This window comes from Daphnia carinata, chromosome 10 (genome assembly GCF_022539665.2).
Source record: "Daphnia carinata strain CSIRO-1 chromosome 10, CSIRO_AGI_Dcar_HiC_V3, whole genome shotgun sequence".
In the NCBI taxonomy this organism is placed as follows: domain Eukaryota; kingdom Metazoa; phylum Arthropoda; class Branchiopoda; order Diplostraca; family Daphniidae; genus Daphnia; species Daphnia carinata.
In genome coordinates this window covers 3,003,841-3,027,751 of record NC_081340.1, presented here as the reverse complement: position 1 = coordinate 3,027,751, position 23,911 = coordinate 3,003,841, and the positions used below count along the sequence as shown (strand labels likewise).

The 23,911-nt window shown below is 35.8% G+C and overlaps 3 protein-coding genes across 4 annotated transcripts in view; 2 read left to right on the top strand and 1 right to left on the bottom strand.

The window, feature by feature from the left end:
• Positions 1–23,911, bottom strand: part of LOC130702829 (proteoglycan 4-like) — a 92,718-nt gene that overhangs the window by 42,514 nt on the left and 26,293 nt on the right. The window lies entirely within an intron of this gene.
• Positions 7,136–9,700, top strand: LOC130702770 (7SK snRNA methylphosphate capping enzyme-like). The gene is made up of 4 exons (XM_057524385.2): positions 7,136–7,251; positions 7,336–7,436; positions 7,498–8,471; positions 8,532–9,700. Exons 3-4 carry the CDS (start codon positions 7,519–7,521, stop codon positions 9,079–9,081), a joined length of 1,503 nt encoding a protein of 500 aa, XP_057380368.1. The 5' UTR covers positions 7,136–7,251; positions 7,336–7,436; positions 7,498–7,518; the 3' UTR covers positions 9,082–9,700.
• On the top strand, positions 19,174–23,033 carry LOC130702961 (uncharacterized). 2 transcript variants are annotated; one of them, XM_057524595.2, is made up of 7 exons: positions 19,174–20,092; positions 20,192–20,361; positions 20,796–20,946; positions 21,439–21,783; positions 21,853–21,941; positions 22,015–22,166; positions 22,233–23,033. In XM_057524595.2, the coding sequence occupies exons 1-7, from the start codon at positions 19,967–19,969 to the stop codon at positions 22,775–22,777; spliced, it is 1,578 nt and encodes a 525-aa protein (XP_057380578.1). In that variant the 5' UTR covers positions 19,174–19,966; the 3' UTR covers positions 22,778–23,033. The 2 variants fall into 2 exon arrangements, with proteins under 2 accessions (XP_057380578.1, XP_059353160.1); XM_059497177.1 differs by having other exon boundaries at positions 19,179–20,092; positions 20,173–20,361.

Below are 23,911 nucleotides of genomic sequence, written 5' to 3'. Positions count from 1 at the left end.
CGATTTAAATGTAGAAAAGATTCTGTAGCTGGAGAACGTGATGATTCAACAAGCACGGAGGACATCTTTACCTGACAGTATTAGAAAACGCACAAAGTGCTTTGTTAAAAAGCCAATCTAATGCTGCCCGGTAAGATGGAAACCGATACTCCGGTAAGATGATTCGTTCAAAACACGTTGCGTGCAAACAGAGCACCATTTCAAACGAATGGAGCGGATCCTACCAATACGCTTTAAATGACTAGTTGAAGAAAAGAATTTCAAAAACATACAGCAATAAAATAAATAAAAGTAAATCACTTTTCTATCTGTTAAGAAGGACGTAGCTGCTAATCTAAGCACCAGATCTGAGACACCCTGTCGGGCCAGACGATAGAGAAACGCACACAAGCCAATGGGTTAAAAACAGTTCGCTTGCACATCATAAAAAAAGATCATAAATGGGACACAGTTCTCCTTTCTTTCTTCAAACACTGAACAACAACAAAAAATAGCGCAGCATTACCTCCTGGACAAACCGTATTGCGTTTGGCCTGATGCTCCCTCCAGTATTTGTTCAAGCAGATTAGGAAGAAAATCGTTGTCGAGTCGCAGATGGCAGCCAAGGGAATGACTTTTGATGGTTGGGCTGCTAAAGAAGAAGTTGCAAGTCTTCAGAAATGAACGGATGCCACCAATCGCGGAGGCCGAAAGAAACGATAAAATTAAAAAAAAAAAGAAAAGAGCTCGCGTCCGTGACCCGCACTCTTGCACCCCACCGCCCTTCGCAAGAAATTTGAATATAGACTTATCAGTGGCTCCAGCAGCAGCAGCTCAATCGGCTCTGTCGAACTGTTGCTGGACTGTGCAGCAGAAAAAGAGGGAGGCAGGGTTAAAGAGGTCACCAAGGTCGCTGCGATAGCCCGAGTCAGATTTATCGGTGGAAACATCCAGCTTCAGATTACTACTGCAACGTCCACACTTTTCATCAGAGCTTACATGGTCGAAATTTAAATCTCTCTTTTCCCTCCCCCCTCTCTTATTTTTTTAAATTTTTCTTACCATCCATGTTCTGTTTTTTTTTTCTTGGAGATGTTTTTAAAGCTTTAGGGAGAGAGCGACAATCGCTTGCAAAAGTCATAACCCATAGTGTAGGGGGAAGCGTGTGATTTTAACATAGTTAAACGTGTTGTACTTCTTTGGTACCGCTGTCAGCCATCACGATGCCTGCAAAGAAGAAGGGGTTTTAAAATCAAAGATAATTTCATTCTTATTTAGCTACTATATTGCTACATAACAATTACCGTTTTACAAAAACTCGAGAGCTGCGGTCATACATTGAATAGCAAATAGTATTTTCTAAGTCTTCAATGAAGAGTCACGTGGAGCATAGAAATAACCGCAAAATGTATGCATGCTCTATTTATAGAACGATGTGCCCTTTTTTCCATATAAAAACAACTATTCGAAACCTTATATTCATCGTGAATGTATGAATAATGCAAAAAAAAATTAAAACATTAAGCTGAAACCTTAAGATGATAAAGCTACGCTCTGATTTTATTTTCACAAATTTTAGTGAGGAAATATCAATACCTGTGATGCCATGTCATAGATACGCAAATAGTTGCCGATGTTCGTTTGGAGTCGATGTTCCAGAACCTGATCAAATGCCGACATCCAAATATGCAATTTTGAAACAGGACCTGTTAAAAAGATACAACGTTGCGTTATTAATGCAATACTATAAATGTGAAGAGGTTAGGAACACCAGACATTTTAATAAATATTTAATATTTACAAGAGCGAGATGTTGGTTCATCTACACTGTCCTGGAACACAGAAATGGTTGCACCGAAAACTCTCGAGATAAAAAGCCTCCGTTCTAATGACCACAGACGAACTCATACGAAAACGAAATGCCTTGCGTAGTGGCCATGTCTGGCATAATCGTTCCATGGAAATCTACTTCACTCACTTATTTTTTTTTTTATTTTTTCTTTCTTCTTTCGCCCTTTTTCATCAATCCCTGTCTAAACATAAACAGACAATCAGCTCCCACTTGACGAGCCTAAAACCTTACGAACCATGATTTCATTTCCAGCTCAAGTTGAACAAGAGAGAGAACGACTTATCCGGTTGCCTTCGTTTCTCTCGTGAAACTTATCTAAGGGAAAAATCTTCGTCAAAAATAAAAGCTGAGCAAAGGCGAGGGCCACGCAACTGACGATGTGAACAAGGAAAAAAAAATGGCAGTTGAAAATTTTGACAGCGAGATGGTTCGATTTGCACAAAGTGCACACGGCTAACGCTAAATATGTCTACCAAATCTACATAGCAACAGCAGGAATTTCGATTCGTTTGAAGCTTGGTCTCTCTCTTACCAATGGTAATTTCCTTTGGGTTCTAGTTTTTGAAAAAGCCGAATCAGACCCTAGTAGGGATAACTATATTCTCACTCTCGTTGTGGCGTGATGAAGCATGAATCGACCTAATGCATTCCATACCAGACAAGTTCAAAGCCTCTCCCTCCCTTTTTTTTTTTTTCCCTTTTTTTTTAAAAGAAAAGTCTTTCCATTATCAGACCGCCAGAGTCAACCATCGGGCGAATCAGGAAATACCGGTTCTCCGCTAGCCTGTGTATCTAAACGCAAAGAAGTGTCGCGCCACGAAAAGCAGCGCAGCGACAAACTTCGTCCTCCGTATCACTTCAGGTCATCGCCGCACTGTCCACCCCAAAATTTTAGCCTTAATTCAAATCAAAAAATAAAATTGGCGTACCGGTGGCTTGAATTTCAATCACGACCACTTCGGACGTGAATTAATGAAAGTCAAACAAACACGGGAAAGGAGGGGCGGGAATAGAAAAGAATGAAAAAACGAGTGAAAAATGTCTATGGTGACCTGATGAACCCTCGCGCACAAGAGATGTCGGTTGCAGGGGAAGTAGTTTTAATCCTCCTCTCGCTTCTCAACGTCTTTCGAAATAAATATTCAAATCACGTGACAAGGTCAGATGGCCATGTTTAGGCATCCAGCGCTATCGCTTCTTTACATCCCCCTCGTCTTCTGACACTCGAAAACAGGAAGGAGAAAAAATAAAACGGAGAATAGAATTAAAACAAAAAAAAACGCGCGATGAACGGCGTTGATGAATCTAAAGGAAAAACCCAACGTGTTGCTTTACATGCAACAATCTTTACCATCCATTAGCTATATCAAAACCTCCAGTTTTTAAACTCGAAAGCTTTAAGGAGCACCAAATTGAAATTTAAAAATAAATCTTACCCATTTGATACCAGCATCTTCTTTTCTGCTACCGTAGAAAATGGCCTCAAGAATCGAAATCAAGTCGCTCAAAAAAAAAAAAATTGACGAGCAGCTTCTCCGGAGGGTGTTTACCGATTGAAAGTTCGAATCCAACTAACCGGTCTCCGCAGCCTGGTATATTGTGAAGCGGGCCAAGTCCAGTGCGGGTGTCATGGCTGTTCGCCTCTGACGTTTCTCGGACTATCTCCTCCCCAATTTCTAATGGGTGGACCGAGAAGGTTTTGGGGCCCCGCTAGTTAGTGATACTAGATTCTCTTTCTTTTCGTTCTCGCAAGGGTAACAAAATTCTAGTGTTATAATTACACCACACACACACACACAAATTATCAAAGCTGTACATTTATATGCACATCTATCGTGTCATGATGTTATCCCCGGATGAAGTCAAATACAAGCTAACATGTTGGTTTCGTTAGTTCTTTCTTTGATGATTGCATGATTTTTGAAGAAAATGAAATGTAACAAAACCCGAATGTCTGCGCTATAGTCAACGACTGGCTTGAACATTCTGGTTGACTGATAGCAACGACTTGTTCCCAAGACTGACCTTCGTTGCACAGGGGAAACTTCAAAACTTATGCCCGTATTGGTATGACCTTAAACGGGCGACATCTTTTCGTTAACCCTACTTGCTTTAAATTTAAATGAAAATCGTTTGAATATTGCAAGTCAATCAGCTGGCCTTAATCAATTGTATTTTTAAACATTACCATTAATGCAGATGGGTACCAGCAAGTTTAGCTACAATGAAGAGGAGAATGACCGCGGGATCAAGTAAGAAAAGCCGGTTTTTTGGGAGTGGTTTTATTAACCAGAATAGCAAAGGGCAAACACACTCTTTCCGTCTCAGTCGGTCCGCAAGTCATGTTTCCAGCAGAGGCAGCACTCTTGAGAAAAGAAATAAAAAAAAAAAAAGAGCATTCCATCTAATACTGAGCTTTCCGGCGACTTACAATAATTAATTAGTAGTCACTAGAAATCGCCCATAGTTGCATATTCTTGCACAGTGTAGTTTGCATCGTACAGTGAACATTTTCATGTAGATTCCCGAATAGGGGATACGTTGAAAGAGAATGTAACAAACAACAGAAATGCAAACTGAACTTTTATAAGCTAACCAAACAGGTTTTGAAATCCTTTTACCCTCTATGTAATTCTTTTTTTTTTTTTTTTTTTTTTTTTTTAGAATTCCAGAATATTTACATCAGAGCGTATTCCATAAAAGAAATCAAACTCATACAACGAAATCTGCGTTGGGCGTTTGCGGACAAGCGGTTGCCATTCGCGCTAAAAGAACATTTGGCAGCTTTTGGCGTACGAATGAAATTTCGAAACGAAACTGAAAACTGACTCACGGACATCTGACACGAGGTTTTTCAGTTAAGAAATTCTCTTACTTGCTTGCAGGTTGAATTGGGTAGATGGCCTGGATGGGTCAAAATCTTCCATTCCCTTAGGCCGTAGAGGGGGGACGATACGAAACAAGTTTCTAACCTCTTAAGTTTATAGAGAACACCTATAACACGGGGCGACATTAAAGGGAATAAAAGTAAAAACAGAACAAAACAAGAAACTCTGTTTAAAATTCGATAGCCAAAAGAAAAATAGGGAAAAAAACTCGATGCGTATCGTTTTGAGCGTATCGTCAAAGTAACGTCGTTTGTATCTGTCAGAATACTTTCTCTATTTAGATCTATCGAGATAAAGAAGCCATGTCGGTAGATTCTTTCTTCCTCTTGGAGTTGTGTACAGCATTTATAAAAATCTCGTCCGCGCCCAAAGAAATCCAGCTGCAACGGCGAGGGATGTTGTAAAAAAAAAATGATGTCTTGTTTCTTCTACGATTTGCAATTGACGGAACGTTTTTCTTTTGCGCTTTCAACTCATAATGCTAATTCAGTTGTTTTTGATTTAATCATTTTTGAGTTTTCAATAGAGCAGATATGTTGTATGATGCACGTAGATTTAGCTATGTTTACATGTAGGAACGATAAAATGTAACAATTATTCTATGTGGCAGCAAGCTCCATACTAGTAGCTTGAAATCTAGATGTGTGACCTTCGCAGCACTTGTATAATTTACTGGGGAAAAAAATGGGAATCAAGCAATGAATCGACATGGGACAGACACGTTCAAGTCCTGTCATTTATAAAACGTGTATGTCTTAGAAATTGCTGTAAAAAGCGAGTTGCTTATCATCCATTTCAGGTGACACGCTCAACGGTTGCAAAACTGTAAATGCCAAATTTTCTGTCAACATTCAATTTGCCTTGGGCTCTAGGAGCATAATATTTTTGCTTGAACGACAAAGAATGTCTCACGGATTAACCTGATGCCAATTAAGCAAACATAAACACGCACAAAACTATACATTTCTCCCCCATGGCACACAGTTGGTATTGAGTAACTATAGGAACCATTTTAAATTTTGTATATTTCGGGGTAGTCAACTCTTCTGAAGAAAGCAACGGACATTATGCAAAATAAAGGGAAATGAGACGGCAAATAGATAAAACTGGTAATGTGATGCCGCAACGAATGCGATACCGATTTGCCGATGCGCCGCTATGTTACATATCACTAAGGTCGATTTTTACGGTTGCAAGATGACCACTTGACCATCGTCTCCGAAGCACTGGAGATTTTGAATTTATTCTTGTTTCGTCTACGCTTCCCCATATTCCTTCTGCAGTAGGAAGCCAATGCGTTACACAAAAAAAACAACAACGGGTACGAAATACGTGGATCGTGAAAAAGAAATACCTTGGAAGGCCATCCTTTCGCGAAACAATGTTTTCGTTTAGTTCCCGTTAGTTCGCTTATGGCTTTTCGTTTACCGGTTTTTATTCAGATATAATTTTTTTGATTTTCTGGTGCCACATCGTAGTAATGCGATAAAATTATATATAATGCGGAAGGTGCTATTCGTGAGATAACACATGAGAAAATATAGTTTCCGTGCGTTAAGTGCGCATAAGATTGCATATAGGAACTTATTTTGTCATCCAGACACTCGTCTGAAAAAAAGTTAACGAATGACATTTTTCATTCAAGCCAATAGCATCTATAAGACATTGAGAAAATGTTACCATTCTTCCAAATTTGTCGCAACAAAATTCATGAACTACAAACTATTTGTGAAGACGCCCCACACCATCTAGTGGTGATGTAAAGAATCACAAATAGTTAACACCAGATGGCCCATAAACGTAACAAAACGTTGTATACGTATATTTTTTTTTTTACCTGAAAATTAAAAATAAATAAATATAAAAATTTTACATCTTCAAAAACTGGACCGTGGTCCAGAAGCACACCATTCCACACATTGATTAGCCTATTTGCTTTCCTTTTTTCATACATTTATTTCTTTTATATTACATGTGGGACAATATTTGATGACCCAGTTTCTAAAATGATTTAATACACACACATGCTTTAACTTAATAGACTCCTAATGCTCTAAAAAGGGAAGCAGAACCAATACATTACTAGTTAACTTAACACCGACATTTTTTTCAAGAATTCAGACTCTTAATTATTTACGTTTTCACGTATCTTCAAAGTTTGAACTATAAATTCTTTCTACCATTTTACCAGAACATCCCACATTTCTATCCCATTTCCCCTCTTGTGAAATCAATCTACATGTGAAAAGTTTTCATGACTTTTAGTGTTAAATTTCTGAGCACAACACGTTTGAAATGAACGCTAGTCTCCTAATCCATAGTTCCATACCTAAGAACGAATCTTTTCGCAAGTTGTGCAACGTTGCGTGGGGGAGGGGTAGTATTTATTACCCTTCCCCCATCCTTGCCCCAACGCGAAGAAAGGGACATCACAACGCATTGTGGTCGGACGTCGACAAGGTCGGTCTTAGCACACCTTGTCTAATATTTAAAGCCCATATTATCACATTTGTAAGACAAAATTCATTCGAGGTAACATTTTACCACCTTCTGTACAATTTTAGCTTTTATGGCTAGTTTTAGTTAATTTTCTTTGTGTATACAAACGATTTTCAGTGTCAGCTTTCCGATTTGTCCGCTAGATGTCGCATATTTCGATTTATGGAAGTTATTTAAATTTGAATGGTTTTCACTATCCAGAAATTTCAACCTACCCAGTAATGCTCTAGTTTCAAACCAAGATTATTTCAGGGTGACAAACTTTACTTTTTATTACAGGATTATATTACGTGAAAAACAATGGCGTCAACGCAAGTAGTTTCTCTTAATATTGGACAAATGAAGCGAGTTCACTTCCCAACAGAAGGTGTTGACAGACCTGCAGAGCCCACTATTCCACATTTTGTGAGTCCAAAGAAAATGGTTAAACAGTCAAACAGTCAACGGAAAAGGAGTTTAAGTCTTTCGTTTGAAAGCAAACCTCAACACTTCAAGAGGAGACGCAAAGATGAGTTTGTGAGACCAACAAAGTTTCTGCTTGGAGGCAACAGCAGAGATCCATTAAACTTGGGAAGTCTAGCAGATGAAAGAATTAACCGAGCTTTGAATGAACATACTCCAGAATCCTCACCTCTACCTACCCCTAAGCACCGAAAGGAAGAAATTGAAGTATTAATTCCATCTAATATAAGGGATCCATTAAATTTGAATATGCCAGATGATGATTTAGCGGAAAGAGCATTGATTTCTCCGAATGCAGTGATGAGGAAAAAGCGAGGGCGAAACCGCAAACGAAGGAGAACGAACAGTGCTAGTGAAGTGCTAGATGCTCGAAGAAATTCACCTGAGTTAAGAACGCTCACATTGGATCTTCCTGTGGTTAAGCCAGTTGCCGTACAGGCAGCAGAAAACCATGTTGCAGCCGAAACAAAACCAGAAAACTCTATTAGTACGCGAGAATTCAAAGATTTAAAGTTGAAAACGGAAGCGATCAGGCATTGCAGGCGGCCGGATGACAAAATAGTTAGCCCTGTAGTTCCACAACCTGGAGCTAGAAAGCGATGTGGATTTTTTCCAAGATCTCTTTCAAAAGAGTCTACTGCCAAAACTCAAAGTCAGCGCCCGTTTTCTCGATGCCCTTCAAGAGAAAGTCAAATGGCCGGAAGCAGCCAATTAAATAATAATTCTGAACAGTCTTGTTCAAGTCAGAACGTAAAAGAGGTTAAACGGTTTCAGTATGGAAATTACGATAGGTAAGCTAATGAATTACATGAAATTTTTACGTTTACGCTAAATGAGTTGATAATTATTAGGTATTATGGTTATCGCAACCCCAACTGCGAAGACCTGCGACTCCGTTCGTTCTGGCGTGAGTGGTTCGAAGACAAAGACGTCTTGGATATTGGATGCAATGCAGGACACGTGACACTTTGCGTGGCTCGTGATTTCAATCCAAAACAAATCGTTGGAATTGACATTGACCCCAAATTGATAGCAATTGCTCGCAAGAATATAAAAACTTACTCTGGCTCCCATCCGAATGAACGTCAATTCCCAGTTTCCATGCCACTCATGTACGGATCCATACCAAGCACCAGTTCATCTGCCGCATCATCCCGCTTTCCCGACAACGTTTCTTTCGTCCAGGGGAATTACGTACCCGAAAGCGACGAATTTCTTCAAATGGTTCAACCAGAATATGATGCTATTCTTTGTCTTTCCGTCACGAAATGGGTACATCTCAATTGGAAAGATGCTGGACTGAAACGTTTTTTCCACAGAATTTTCGCCCATTTACGACCAGGAGGAAAATTGGTACTTGAGGCGCAAGGTTGGGCATCTTACAACAAGAGAAAAAATTAACGGTGAGTTGCAATACAAATTTCCTAGGGAAATTAAAAACTGAAGTATCTGCTTACATTCCACAGGAAACTATTGCTGCAAACTATGCGGCTATTCAACTATATCCTGAGCGGTTTCCTGATTATCTACTTTCGCAAGTAGGGTTCTCTACTTGCGAAGAAATAGCAACCCCACATCATGCTGCTAAAGGCTTTCGGCGACCCATTCACGTTTTCACAAAACCTATAAGTAGTTGTCCTACAACGCCAAAAGACAATGTTGGGTGAGTAGTAACTGAAATATCTCCCATTTTCTATTGTTAGCCAGGATCTTCAACGATTGTACAGTTTTTTTTCTTCGTTCTTGAATCGCTTTTGCTTATCCATTACACTCTTTGGCAAGTATTCAGTATATTCCTTTCGAATTTTCGAGATCTCTGGTGTGTCCTATTCCTGTTCCAATTTCTTTTCACCTTTCATTTTTTTGCAGCACCTTGATCACGCCACTTCCTAGTTTCATTTCCTCAGTAAGATTTTCATTATTGGATGAATTCAGTTGGATTGGTGTGATACGTTAGCACAAGAATGTACAGTCAATTATATTTTATAATAAAAGACTGTTAAATCAGACTAAAATAATAGGAACTGTGTGTTATGTGTTATACTAGAGGAATCTACGCAACTGCGAGCGTTAAAGGACGGATTTTATTATTATTACTATTAATTTCTAGTTCACAAGACAAGTTAAAAGCGAGAAGCAGACCAACGGTAATACCTCTAAGTTGTTAAACTGAAAAACTAATTTTTTATCTAATCAGAAGCTATATTTGACATTCTTTTATATCAAACACCAAGAAGGACTTAAGTTATTGCGAGAGTACCCCAACCCTCAATAACTTCCAGCTTCCACAATGATCATCTAATGTCACAAAATCTAAAGTTGGTTTTCCAATGTTTGAATAGTAATTTTACATTACTTCACTAAACTGTACGTTCGTATCCTACAACATATGAATTGACAGTGATTATTCAGTTTAGGATTAAGAATTAGGAAAAACACCAGTATCACATAAATATAACGATAACGAAAAACAGGATTTCCGCTTGTGATGAACGAAAAATAAGGAATGGAAACGGAAACGTTGCTGATAAACAATCTCATTAATCGAAAAGGTATTGGATTATACGTGTCTATGCAATATGGTGCTGAAAAAGTATGTCAGTTTGTCTCCCTGACACTTTATGTGCAATGGTGTTACAATTATCTGAAGAAATTAAATTATTAATGGTACGACAGAAGCGATTTGGAATTATCCATAACCATTACGATTGATTTTGAATTGGCAAAAATGGCGATTGATTAACTTAATTATGGCAAAGTATATATAAATTAGATTGCAAATCCCACGAAGACAAAGAAAATAGCCTTAATTTTAATCTAGGTTACATAGTTTTTGAGTTGTTCATATTAAAGTAGATTGGTTTTAAAGAAAAGCGCGTTTGATTTCAATTATCTTCGTTAAATTAACTAAACTATAGCAAACTATGCTTGAATTAGGTTCGAAATTAAACGAAGATGAAGACAACAACCTTAATTTTAATCTAGGTTACACAGCTTTTGAGTTATTCAAATTAACATACCATTAAAATGTTTTGGAGCGCTAGCGCGATTCATCACATATATTCGGTGTATTTTTTAAACGATTCGTTTTAAGAGAAAATCAATAGCTGAATCGAAATCAGCGTTCAATTTTCAGTATACTGTGTAAGTTTCATTGAATTCAAAGAAATGTCGTTTTTGGCCGATTTTGGCAAAAGTGGGAAGGCTATAGCCTTCTCACTTTCTCAGTTTTGGTCAAATTTCAAATTTAGCTTAAAATACATGATTTCCATTCAGAATTGAATGCTTATCACGGAAATCAAATTTATTTTGCAATTAACCTTAGAGTTTTTTTATTAAACGTCAACAACGAAAAGAAAAGAAAATCGGGCTGATTTAGTTGGGTTTATTTAGTCGGGCTTAAAAAATTTTTGTGCAATAACTGTCACTCATCGGAATTGGTGGAGTATCATAGGATATACTAAAAATTGAATGCTGATTTCGGGTAAATTGTTCTTTCTTTCATTGAGTGAGCGATTTTTTAGATACACCCAATATTTAAGAAGCGCTGGTTCGCTCTAGCGTGCCAGTACGCTCCAGCGCCTGCGCGATGCAGCACAAATTCCCGATTGCCAGCGCGCTGATTGCAATTATCTTGTTTATATTAACATAATTATTGCAAAATAGGTACGAAGTAGATTGGAAATCCAACGAGGATAAAGAAAATAACCTTAATTTTAACTAGGTTACATAGTTTTTGAGTTATTCACATTAAAGTAGATTGGCTTTAAAGAAAAGCTTGTTTAATTTTAATTATCTTCTTTAAATTAACTTAACTATGGAAAATTATGCATGAGTTAGCTTCTAAACTAAAGGAGGATTAAAATAATAACCTAAATTTTAATACAAAATACATAGTTTTTGAGTTATTCAACCTTAAATCAATTAGCTTTAAAAAAAGCATGTTTAATTTCAATTATCTCCCTTAAATTAACTTAACTATGGCAAATTATGCATGAATTAGGTTCGAAATTAAACGAGGATCAAGATAATACCCTTAATTTTAATCTAGGTCACATGGATTTTGAGTTGTTTAACTTAAAATAGATTGGCTTTAAAGAAAAGCTCGTTTGATTTCAATTATCTTCTTTAAATTAACTTAACTATGGTAAACTATGCATGAGTTAGGTTCTAAATTAAACGAGGATCAAGATAGTAACCTTAATTTTAATCTAGGTCACATAGTTTTTGAGTTATTTAACTTAAAATAGATTGGCTTTAAAGAAAAGCTCGTTTGATTTCAATTATCTTCTTTGAATTACCTTAACTATGGTAAATTATGCATGAGTTAGGTTTGAAATTAAACGAGGATCAAGCAAGTACCCTTAATTTTAATTTAGGTTACATAGTTTTTAAGTTATTCAACTTAAAATAGATTGTGTTTAAAGAAAACCTCGTTTGATTTCAATTATCTTCTTTAAATTAACTTAACTACGACAAATTATGCATGAATTAGATTCAAACTTAAACGAGGATCAAGAAAATACGCTTAATTTTAATCTAAGATACATAGTTTTTGAGTTATTCAACTTAAAATCAATTAGGTTTAAAAGAAAGCATGTTTCATTTCAATTATCTCCCTTAATTTAACTTAACTATGGCAAATTATGCATGATTTAGGTTCGAAATTAAACGAGGATCAAGACAGTAACCTTAACTTTAATCTAGGTCACATAGTTTTTGAGTCATTCAACTTAAAATATATTAGCTTTAAAGAAAAGCTCGTTTGATTTCAATTATCTTCTTTAAATTAATGTTACTATGGCAAATTATGGATGAGTTAGGTTCTAAATTAATTAAGGATGAAGAAAATAAACTGTATTTTAATCTAGGTTACATAGTTTTTGATTTATTCAAATTAACACACCATTAAACTGTTTTGGAGCGCTTAGCGCAATGCAGCCCAACTAATCGGTGTATTTTTCAAACGATTCATTTAAAGAGAAAACCAATAGCTGAATCGAAATCAGCGTTCAATTTTCAGTATACTGTGTAAGTTTCATTGAATTCCAAGATATGTCGTTTTTGGCCGATTTTGGCAAAAGTGGGAAGGCTATAGCCTTCTCACTTTCTCAGTTTTGGTCAAATCTCAAATTTAGCTTAAAATACATGATTTCCATTCAGAATTGAATGCTTATCACGGAAATCAAATTTATTTTGCAATTGACCTTATAGTTTTTTTTATTAAACGTCAACAACGAAAAGAAAAAAAAAATCGGGCTGATTTAGTTGGGTTTATTTAGTCGGGATTAAAAAATTTTTGTGCAATAACTGTCACTCATCGGAATTGGTGGAGTATCATAGGATATACTAAAAATTGAATGCTGATTTCGGGTAAATTGTTCTTTCTTTCATTGAGTGAGCGATTTTTTAGATACACCCAATATTCAAGAAGCGCTGGGTCGCTCTAGCGTGCCAGTACGCTCCAGCGCCTGCGCGATGCAGCACAAATTTCCGATTGCCAGCGCGCTGATTGCAATTATCTTGTTTATATTAACATAATTATTGCAAAATAGGTACGAAGTAGATTGGAAATCCAACGAGGATAAAGAAAATAACCTTAATTTTAATCTAGGTTACATAGTTTTTGAGTTATTCACATTAAAGTAGATTGGCTTTAAAGAAAAGCTTGTTTGATTTTAATTATCTTCTTTAAATTAACTTAACTATGGAAAATTATGCATGAGTTAGCTTCTAAACTAAAGAAGGATTAATATAATAACCTAAATTTTAACATAAAATACATAGTTTTTGAGTTATTCAACTTTAAATCAATTAGCTTTAAAAAAAGCATGTTTCATTTCAATTATTTCCCTTAAATTAACTTAACTATGACAAGTTATGCATGAATTAAGTTCGAAATTAAACGAGGATCAAGATAATACCCTTAATTTTAATCTAAGATACATAGTTTTTGAGTTATTCAACTTAAAATCAGTTAGCTGTAAAAAAAAGCATGTTTCATTTCAATTATTTCCCTTAAATTAACTTAACTATGACAAGTTATGCATGAATTAAGTTCGAAATTAAACGAGGATCAAGATAATACCCTTAATTTTAATCTAGGTCACATGGATATTGAGTTATTTAACTTAAAATAGATTGGCTTTAAAGAAAAGCTCGTTTGCTTTCAATTATCTTCTTTGAATTAACTTAACTTTGGTAAATTATGCATCAGTTAGGTTCAAAATTAAACGAAGATCAAGACAAAACTTTTAATTTTAATTTAGGTTACATAGTTTTTAAGTTATTCAACTTAAAATAGATTGTGTTTAAAGAAAACCTCGTTTGATTTCAATTATCTTCTTTAAATTAATTTAACTACGGCAAATTATGCATGAATTAGGTTCGAAATAAAACGAGGATCAAGGTAATACCCTTCATTTTAATCTAAGATACATAGTTTTTGAGTTATTCAACTTAAAATCAATTAGCTTTAAAAAAAAGCATTTTTCCTTTCAATTATCTCCCTTAAATTAACTTAACTATGGCAAATTATGCATGAATTAGGTTCAAAATTAAACGAGGATCAAGATAATACCCTTAATTTTAATCTAAGATACATATTTTTTTAGTTATTCAACTTAAAATCAATTAGCTTTAAAAAAAGCAGATTTCATTTCAATTATCTTCCTTAAATTAACTTAACTATGGCAAATTATGCATGAGTTAGGTTCGAAATTAAACGAGGATCAAGATAATACCCTTAATTTTAATCTAGGTCACATAGTTTTTGAGTTATTTAACTTAAAATAGATTGGCTTTAAAGAAAAGCTCGTTTGATTTCAATTATCTTCTTTGAATTACCTTAACTATGGTAAATTATGCATGAGTTAGGTTCGAAATTAAACGAGGATCAAGATAGTACCCTTAATTTTAATCTAAGATACATAGTTTTTGAGTTATTCAACTTAAAATCAATTAGCTTTAAAAAAAAGCAGGTTTCATTTCAATTATCTTCCTTAAATTAACTGAACTATGGCAAATTATGCATGAATTAGGTTCAAAATTAAACGAGGATCAAGATAATAACCTTAATTTTAAACTAGGTCACATAGTTTTTGAGTTATTTAACTTAAAATAGATTGGCTTTAAAGAAAAACTCGTTTGATTTCAATTATCTTCCTTATATTAACTTAACTATGGTAAATTATGCATTAGTTAGGTTCTAAATTAAACGAGGATCAAGGTAATACCCTTAATATTAATTTAGGTTACATAGTTTTTAAGTTATTCAACTTAAAATAGATTGGGTTTAAAGAAAACCTCGTTTGATTTCAATTATTTTCTTTAAATTAACTTAACTACGGCAAATTATGCATGAATTAGGTTCGAAATTAAACGAGGATCAAGGTAATACCCTTAATTTCAATCTAAGATACATATTTTTTTAGTTATTCAACTTAAAATCAATTAGCTTTAAAAAAAGCAGGTTTCATTTCAATTATCTTCCTTAAATTAACTTAACTATGGCAAATTATGCATGAGTTAGGTTCGAAATTAAACAAGGATCAAGATAATACCCTTAATTTTAATCTAGGTCACATAGTTTTTGAGTTATTCAACTTAAAATAGATTGGGTTTAAAGAAAACCTCGTTTGATTTCAATTATTTTCTTTTAATTAACTTAACTACGGCAAATTATGCATGAATTAGGTTCGAAATTAAACGAGGATCAAGGTAAAAACCTTAATTTTAATCTGAGATACATAGTTTTTGAGTTATTCAACTTAAAATCAATTAGCTTTAAAGAAAAGCATGTTTCATTTCAATTATTTCCTTTAAATGAACTTAACTATGGCAAATTATGCATGAGTATGATTCAAAATTAAACGAGGATCAAGGCAATAACCTTAATTTTAATCTAAGTTACCTAGTTTTTGAGTTATTCAACTTAAAATCAATTAGCTTTAAAAAAAAGCAGGTTTCATTTCAATTATCTTCCTTAAATTAACTGAACTATGGCAAATTATGCATGAATTAGGTTCAAAATTAAACGAGGATCAAGATAATAACCTTAATTTTAAACTAGGTCACATAGTTTTTGAGTTATTTAACTTATACACTTATACCCTTAATTTTAATCTAAGTTACATAGTTTTAGAGTTATTCAACTTAAAATCAATTAGCTTTAAAGAAAAGCATGTTTCATTTCAATTATCTCCCTTAAATTAACTTAACTATGGCAAAATATGCTTGAATTAGGTTCAAAATTAAGCGAGGACCAAGACAATAACCTTAATTTTAACCTAGATTACATAGTTTAAGTTATTCAACTTAAAATAGATTGGGTTTAATGAAAAGCTCGTTTGATTTCAATTATCTTCTTTAAATTAACTTAACTATGGTAAATTATGCATGAATTAAGTTCTAAATTAAACCAGGATCAAGGTAGTAACCTTAATTTTAATCTAGGTCACATGGATTTTGAGTTATTTAACTTAAAATAGATTGGCTTTAAAGAAAAGCTCGTTTGATTTCAATTATCGTCTTTAAATTAACTTAACTACGGCAAATTATGCATGAATTAGGTTCGAAATTAAAGGAGGATCAAGACAATACCCTTAATTTTAATCTAAGATACATAGTTTTTGAGTTATTCAACTTAAAATCAATTAGCTTTAAAAAAAAGCATGTTTCATTTCAATTATCTCCCTTTAATTAACTTAACTATGGCAAATTATGCATGACTTAGGTTCGAAATTAAACGAGGATCATGATAGTAACCTTAATTTTACTCTAGGTCACATAGTTTTTGAGTTATTTAACTTAAAATAGATTGGCTTTAAAGACAAGCTCGTTTAATTTCAATTATCTTCATTAAATTAACTTAACTATGGAAAATTATGGATGAAATAGGTTATACATTAAACAAGGATCAAGATAATAACCTTAATTTTAATATAGGTTACATAGTTTTTGAGTCATACAACTTAAAATAAATTGGCTTTAAAGAAAAGCTCGTTTGATTTCAATTAACTTCTTTAAATTAATGTAACTATGGCAAATTATGGATGAGTTAGGTTCTAAATTAATTAAGGATGAAGAAAATAAACTGTATTTTAATCTAGGTCACATAGTTTTTGATTTATTCAAATTAACACACCATTCAACTGTTTTGGAGCGCTTAGCGCGATGCAGCCCAACTAATCGGTGTATTTTTCAAACGATTCATTTAAAGAGAAAACCAATAGCTGAATCGAAATCAGCGTTCAATTTTCAATATACTGTGTAAGTTTCATTGAATTCCAAGAAATGTCGTTTTTGGCCGATTTTGGCAAAAGTGGGAAGGCTATAGCCTTCTCACTTTCTCAGTTTTGGTCAAATTTCAAATTTAGCTTAAAATACATGATTTCCATTCAGAATTGAATGCTTATCACGGAAATCAAGTTTATTTTGCAATTGACCCTATAGTTTTTTTATTAAACGTCAAAAATGAAAAAATAAGAAAAGTCGGGCTTATATAGTCGGGCTTAAAAAATTTTCTGCAAAAACTGACAATTATGGAAATTGGTTGAATATCACAGGAAATACTCAAAACTGAATGTTGATTCCGGAAAATTGCAATTTTTTTTTATTTAGTGTATCCTTCTTTAAACATACCAAGTCTACAGCGCTAGCGCGATACAGCGAAAATGAACCAGAGCCTATCGCCATCTGTTGTCTGTTGGAACCACGATTTGAACAGAAGGTTTGGAGATACCAATCAACATCTGAACACAAATATTATACAGGAGATACGAACGTACGAATGCAATACAAGAGAACGAATAATTGAAAGTAAACAGAATAAAAGTGTGACGCTGGCGCGAAAGGTATATCGGAATATGTAACCGTCTGTCGGCATACCACTGGCGAGTTGGTGGCATACACGTAGCACACTAGCCCCGTCAGCAAAGAGGGATACCGAATGTCTTTCAGTTTCCATATCGGGAAAAATGTCTTCAGCCATAGTGTGTTGTCCTAATCTAGGAGTTCACCATTTCTTTTAGTATAACGTAATACCTTTCAACTCCTCGTAATTGTGCTTGACCCACTTGACCCGATTACGAAATTGTAAAGCGGGACAGAAAAAGTGACTTCTCCCTCTCTAAGCCTAATCAACTTAGGCAAACAACGACTGTTTACGTAATTGTCGGCAAGTGAGCAGTAACATTTTGTACCATACAATTTAAAAAGCAGTTTAAAGATCCAAAAATTAACATCATCCACGGTAAGTGTAGTTCAATTAAATAAACCGAAATAGATAAAAAGAAAATAGCAAAACTTTGAAAACTGTTCTAGAGGTCCAAACAAGAGTATTTTGTTGCTAGCCCAAAAACAGAAAGCATGGTCAAAGTCAGTTACATTCAGATATTATGGCCAGAGGCTATCATCATTCTGTTTAAGGTCTGGTTTCTTTTAGCTGAAAAATTTACGAGCTCTCTACCTGCTTCAAGACATTGTCTTCTCGGTAGGCCTTAGTCGCAATATAAAGGGGAAAAAAGATCCTCATTTTACAATACCGTGGTATTTTTGGGTCGTCAAGTGTGGACTCTATGACACCAAAACTATCGAAAGGGCAATTACTTTAAAGACATATTTTAAAAACATTTAAATAGTCTGTTTCTCGTCTGTTGTCTATAGTTTAATTGTATTTTACGAAGTAGGCAAACTGTTTTCTTTTCCCGTTTTGGTTGTCAATCAACACAAAGTTCATTAATTTTTTTTTAGATAACCCTAGACAAATCTGACATCTGCTTTGGAAAAAGAAAAAAAAAACTTTTTATCAAACATTAGCAAACGCCATTCTTCGGAATGGTGTCTGTGCGCAGACTTTATGTTCGCAATAACATGACCAAATAAGAATATGTTATAACGAAGAAGTCAAACGACTTGATTTTCACGTAAAAAGTATAGCGATTATAGCCAGGAGATTGTACTAACTACAAGGCAGTCACGAGTTACAGAGAGGGATAGATCCGAATATGCCATGACGCAATGGAGCTCACTATTCTTTGGTTGGAGCAGAACCAACCAGTGATGTAACGCTCACAACATAACGCTGCGGACCGTTGCTACCCTCAAGGCGGCTATGCACGCTCTCTCCTTCTCTCTCTTTCTCTCTCTCTCTCTTTCATTTCCATTCTTTCTTCTCTCTCTCCCGTCCCTTCTTTTAGTTCAGAATTACACCATCGAGAATGTTATCTGTAATCCTTGTCTGGACGACTAACGCTGCAAGGGTCTAAACTTGTAACAAAAGGACGCGAAAACAAAAATCACTACCCAATACCAAAAGTGTTCGCTCGGAGGCTTTTTTTCCCTTTTTTCTTCTTTGGTGTGCTTAACAATTTTGACAGAATCCTACGTTGTTTTATTTATTTAATTAAAATTTTTCGTTTTCCACCTGAGTAGTCTTATAATATCAAGGTTTCGGTGTACTCCTCGACTCCGCATTTAAAATTTAAAAAAAAGGGTGTTCTTTTTTTTCCTTTCATACATTCGCATCAAACGACCGGCGCCGTGAAAGCCAAACGCGGATACAAAGAACTAGAAAGAGAAGAGGAACGTGTATAAAAACGATTCGGATAGCAACTGCAAGTCTGGAACACACCGTCGGACCGCATTTCTAACCAGCTGTTCCATATATGAAGTTTTTATCCAGCGACGCAACCAGTCTTCTTGCAGACCAATCGTTTTCTACTCTCGGCAGACGGAGCCGCGAAAAACAAAATAAAGTCAATTTTGCCTAAAGCTTTCGTCTCCGTATCTAAATGAGATTTGGCAACCTCATATATTGTTAGACTGCTACCAACAGTGTACCAACTTTCGGGTTTGCGAGAGAGACAAAAAAAAAGCCTCTAATGTGGACATGGTTTAGTGTAAACTGAAAAACCTTGGAAACGTCATCGGCTCCGGACGACTTCCAAAAAGGAGGGGGGAGGGGGGGGGGGGGACTCGAATTTCAGTTCAAAGACCTTGAGTCTTGAGGTAGGACGGACTGCAAGATATGCGCCACATCGTCTTCTTCTTCAGCCAACAAGCCTGAGGCTAATATACTCTTTCAACCCTCTTGCCGCTCCTCCTCCTCCTCCTCCTCCTCCCCGTCTTTCCTGGCTGCTCTAACTCGGACCTCTTTTGCAAGTCATTTGCTTCCCTCCACTCTCTTGTAGCCCGGACACAACAGCAGAACGTGCTCATAGTGTCTGTGAATCGTGAGACCAGAGCACATGAGTTTTGGTGTGATAAATACTTGGTGTGGTACGTGATGGCCGATCCGGAGCAGCAGTCTCAGCCACTTCCACCGACGGCACCGAAAACCCGTCTCGGATTGTCTCTCTCTGAACGGATCAAAGTAATCGAAGCGCGACAGATGGGCAAATCCATGCGACAGGTTTTTATTTTCATCCTCATCCTTCTTTTTCACGGGATAACCTGTTGATAAATTTGTAACCGTCAAAGCAACTAAAATAGAATGTCGACTTGATTTTAGTTGGCTGCTCAATTTGGCTGTGGGAAAACGCAGATACTCAACACGCTGACTCAAAAGGATAGGTACATTCGTGAGTGGGAGGTGATGGGCCGTATTAATCCTTCCATTGGGGCTCGGAAACGTTTCCGACACACACGTAATGAACAGATTAACCGCTCTGTTCACGAGTGGTACCCGTTTTAATTTTTTATTTAAATTTCATTAATTGCCTTTTACTATTTTTTACACCTAATATTTTAGCAAAAACATAAACATTTTGGAAAGCTGGCTTAGCTAAACTGATAAAGTCAATATTTCGTTAACATTTGCATTGTAAAGTGAACCTTAAAAATTATTTATCCAGCCATCTTGATTTTCAATTTAGCTAGTTTGAGAAATAGCAAATTCTTTCTGTCTTTATTATCTTCTGAACGTAATTTCTCGAATCACGTGACGTACATATGCTTGCTAAATAGGTTTAGCGGATTCTCGAATCTTGTTGTACACAGCTGTTTACTTAAAGTCATAAAAACGTTTATTATTATACCACAGTAATACTCACACATGTTTTGTTTGAAAACATACATCTATACGATCTCAATTCTCCAACTTCCGACGGTCATAGGTACCAACAGCAGGCAGCAAATGGTCTCCGGATTACAGGCCCCATGCTGCAAAAACAAGCCAGACACTACGCAGCACATTTAGGAATTATCAATTTTGCAGCTAGCAACGGATGGTTAGCTAATTTTAGAAGATTCTACAATATCATCAGTGTAACTAAAACTACTTTTTTCCGCATTTTTTTTCACTCCTGCAAATCATTTAGTTGTTGAATGCGTAGCTTTGCCTAACACCTACATTAGAGTTTAATGTCCGCTTTTTCCACAAACTGAAGTAAAAAGTTTATCTTATTTGACTTTTCCATGTGACCTCATAATCAGTTGATCTATATAAAGTAGCCTATTTTCTATCAGTCAGCGTGCAATATGCAAATGTATTTAGTAGCCTAGGTTACGTACGCTTTTGACTTATCCAGAATTTGTATGCTTCTCCAATGACTCGATTTCTAACGAATCGAAAATTTTTGAGAAAAATTTCTCTCAGTAATTCCACGGGTGGGCTGTAAAAGGCGTTCTTTTAAGGAAATTCTGGTAGTCTGTACGTGCACGAGGAAATTGGGGTACATTGTGACTGTTAAACCTTTAAGCAGAAGGCAACAAAGGAAAATAAAATCTATATAAACTTGTACGAATTGTTTTGTTTAGTGCTCCCCGCATCCACGGAAGCGGAAACTGGCAGCCGTCCTCCAGCCAGAAAGCAACGAGGAAGATGCTGACCCACAAGCCAGCACTTCAAAGTGTCAGCTTGATGCAGAATTCGTACAAGTTGGATGTGACGAAGTTCTTAAAAGATCTCCGCAGTTGCCGTCTGAAAATTTGACCGAAAAGGACCCGTTATTAGAAGAGAACCAAGCAGATATACCGACGATGAGACGCATAAAATTAGAACCTGCATCTGAAGATGAAGAACAACTTAGCAATTGTCCACCTAGAGACAAATTTCTAGACGAGCCTTTAGAATGTTCAAATCGGCCACAAAATTTAGTCATGGTTAGATTTTTAGTTTCAAGTGCTCAAGCACAAACTAACAAATGCTTACACCGGTTTCTCGTATGGCAGGATGAAGATAGTTCGTTAAGAAATTCTGAGGAGTCTCCCCATATTTCAACTAGCAAGCCAAAGGTCCCTTCAACAACCACCATAAATCAGTAAGGGCTTTTCATCACCTATTTATCACAACCGTAAGACTTAACAAAACAATTTAATTTCTTCGACCACTAGTCGAAAACGCCGCCTTCTTCACAGAGAACATACCGAAAGAGCACCATCTCCCCGAGACGTAGGACATAGTAGAATTGTTGAAGCCAATCAAGCTTTCGGCATGGTAGAAGAAAGACGGCTACCGAGACTTGATCCAATATCTCCATTAAAAGGTATTCAACTTGAAAGTGCTTTTGGTTTTTCTCATTTTCAAAAAATTTTCATTTCACTGTATTTAGTCTACTCAGCTGAACTACAGAATCTTGCCCGGGCCAAGGGCTTGCTTACTGTTTCGATGAAAGACGAATGTGGCAGCGAATGGGTAGAAATTCGTCAGTCTGTCGCATTTTATCGAGTTCCAAATCACGGCTATCCGACTCACTTGTCACGGCTCGTTGTTGATTCTAGTCTTCAATATTACCTCGAAGTGCTTGGACAGTGTGTCCAAAAAGGATCTCTAATATTTAAGGAGGCCAGCTATAGTTTTAATTATTCTGAAGCCGCTTCGATTCTAGATGCTCTGAACGGCGGACATACGGTCTGTGATGGAATCGAATTTTTGTCAAACAGAGTTACTGATTTGCATATGAAGAACGTTCAAGAACTCGGACATTCGGAGAACATGTATGCAACATTACCTGACCAACGATTTCGATCGATCGATTGTAGCATATGGATTGACAGTCGCATCGGTGTGAAATGTTTAGCGTGCAAACTAGCGAGCAGCAATTTTATTGCCAATACGCCAATGGATCTACGTTGCCCATCCGTTTTCAATTCGTGATCCATTATATGTGTTGGTAGTTGAATTCTTAAAAATTATAGTTATTGAATAATTAACTGTGATGGCTGCTTGTGTAATAGACTAATGTCAGATTTGTTTTTTTATAAACCTGACAGTGATTTGCCGTTAGAAAAAATTCAGCTCATTGTTGTTTACTTGATTATTTTGATAAAGAAGGCATCAAGGGTTTTGTAACTCAGAAATCTATCACAATTCTAGATCTGCATTAAATAAAAATTCTTTTTTGCTTCAAAATACAAAATCGTTTTCGTTTATTTCATGTTAAGATTAGATCCCGCTGAGGCGTAGCTAGTGTGGTAATAAACAGATAGTGCATTTCTATAGATTACAATTTTTTTAATGAATACTACGAGTTGAAATCGATCCTGCTCATGTTCGTCCTAATGCAGGCTATTCTTATTATTATTTAAGGCCTAAAGTAATTTCTGTAAGATTTTTGACACCAACCCAGCGGGCTTAGATGAAGATAAATTTGGTTTTAGCTGTAGACAGAAAGTTCAATCGGGGAAAGTGGTTGGTCTACTATGGGAGGAGCTAACTCCCATTATTTTCGATTAATCATATCTTGGAATTTCTTATCGCTGTGGGCGGTGCTTCTCGACATGAAACTAGGGAGATTAGTAATGTTGCGCTTCTGCATTTGCATATTTGAATCGTGGCCCGCTATATGTAACGTGCGCCACAGAAGTCTCAAAAAAAAAACGAGAAACAAAAATGTTTAGACTTGATACCCAGACTTCCAATATCTCTTTTCCCCCAGAATTAAACAAAGATAAAGCCGCAACAACACGTACCAGTTTAATTCAAAAACCTGATTAAAAAAACTTACGCCTCAATTAAAGCACCAAAAACAAGATACTAGACTTCAGTCTTTCTCCAATGATCTTTCAACCAATGAAAAAAAAAGGCTTTTTTCGTCGTGTAGCCAATGGCATAACTTACTGAAACTAGTATTCCTCCGGAAGGCTGACAACTGTTAAAAACTATTCAAATCAACGATACATTTTTAGACTTTCATGCACCTAATTTTGAATCACCAAAGGTTCTATTAACAAATTTCGGGGCCTAGTACATTCCTTACATAATTTATTCCGGAATGTAGTTCATTAAAGT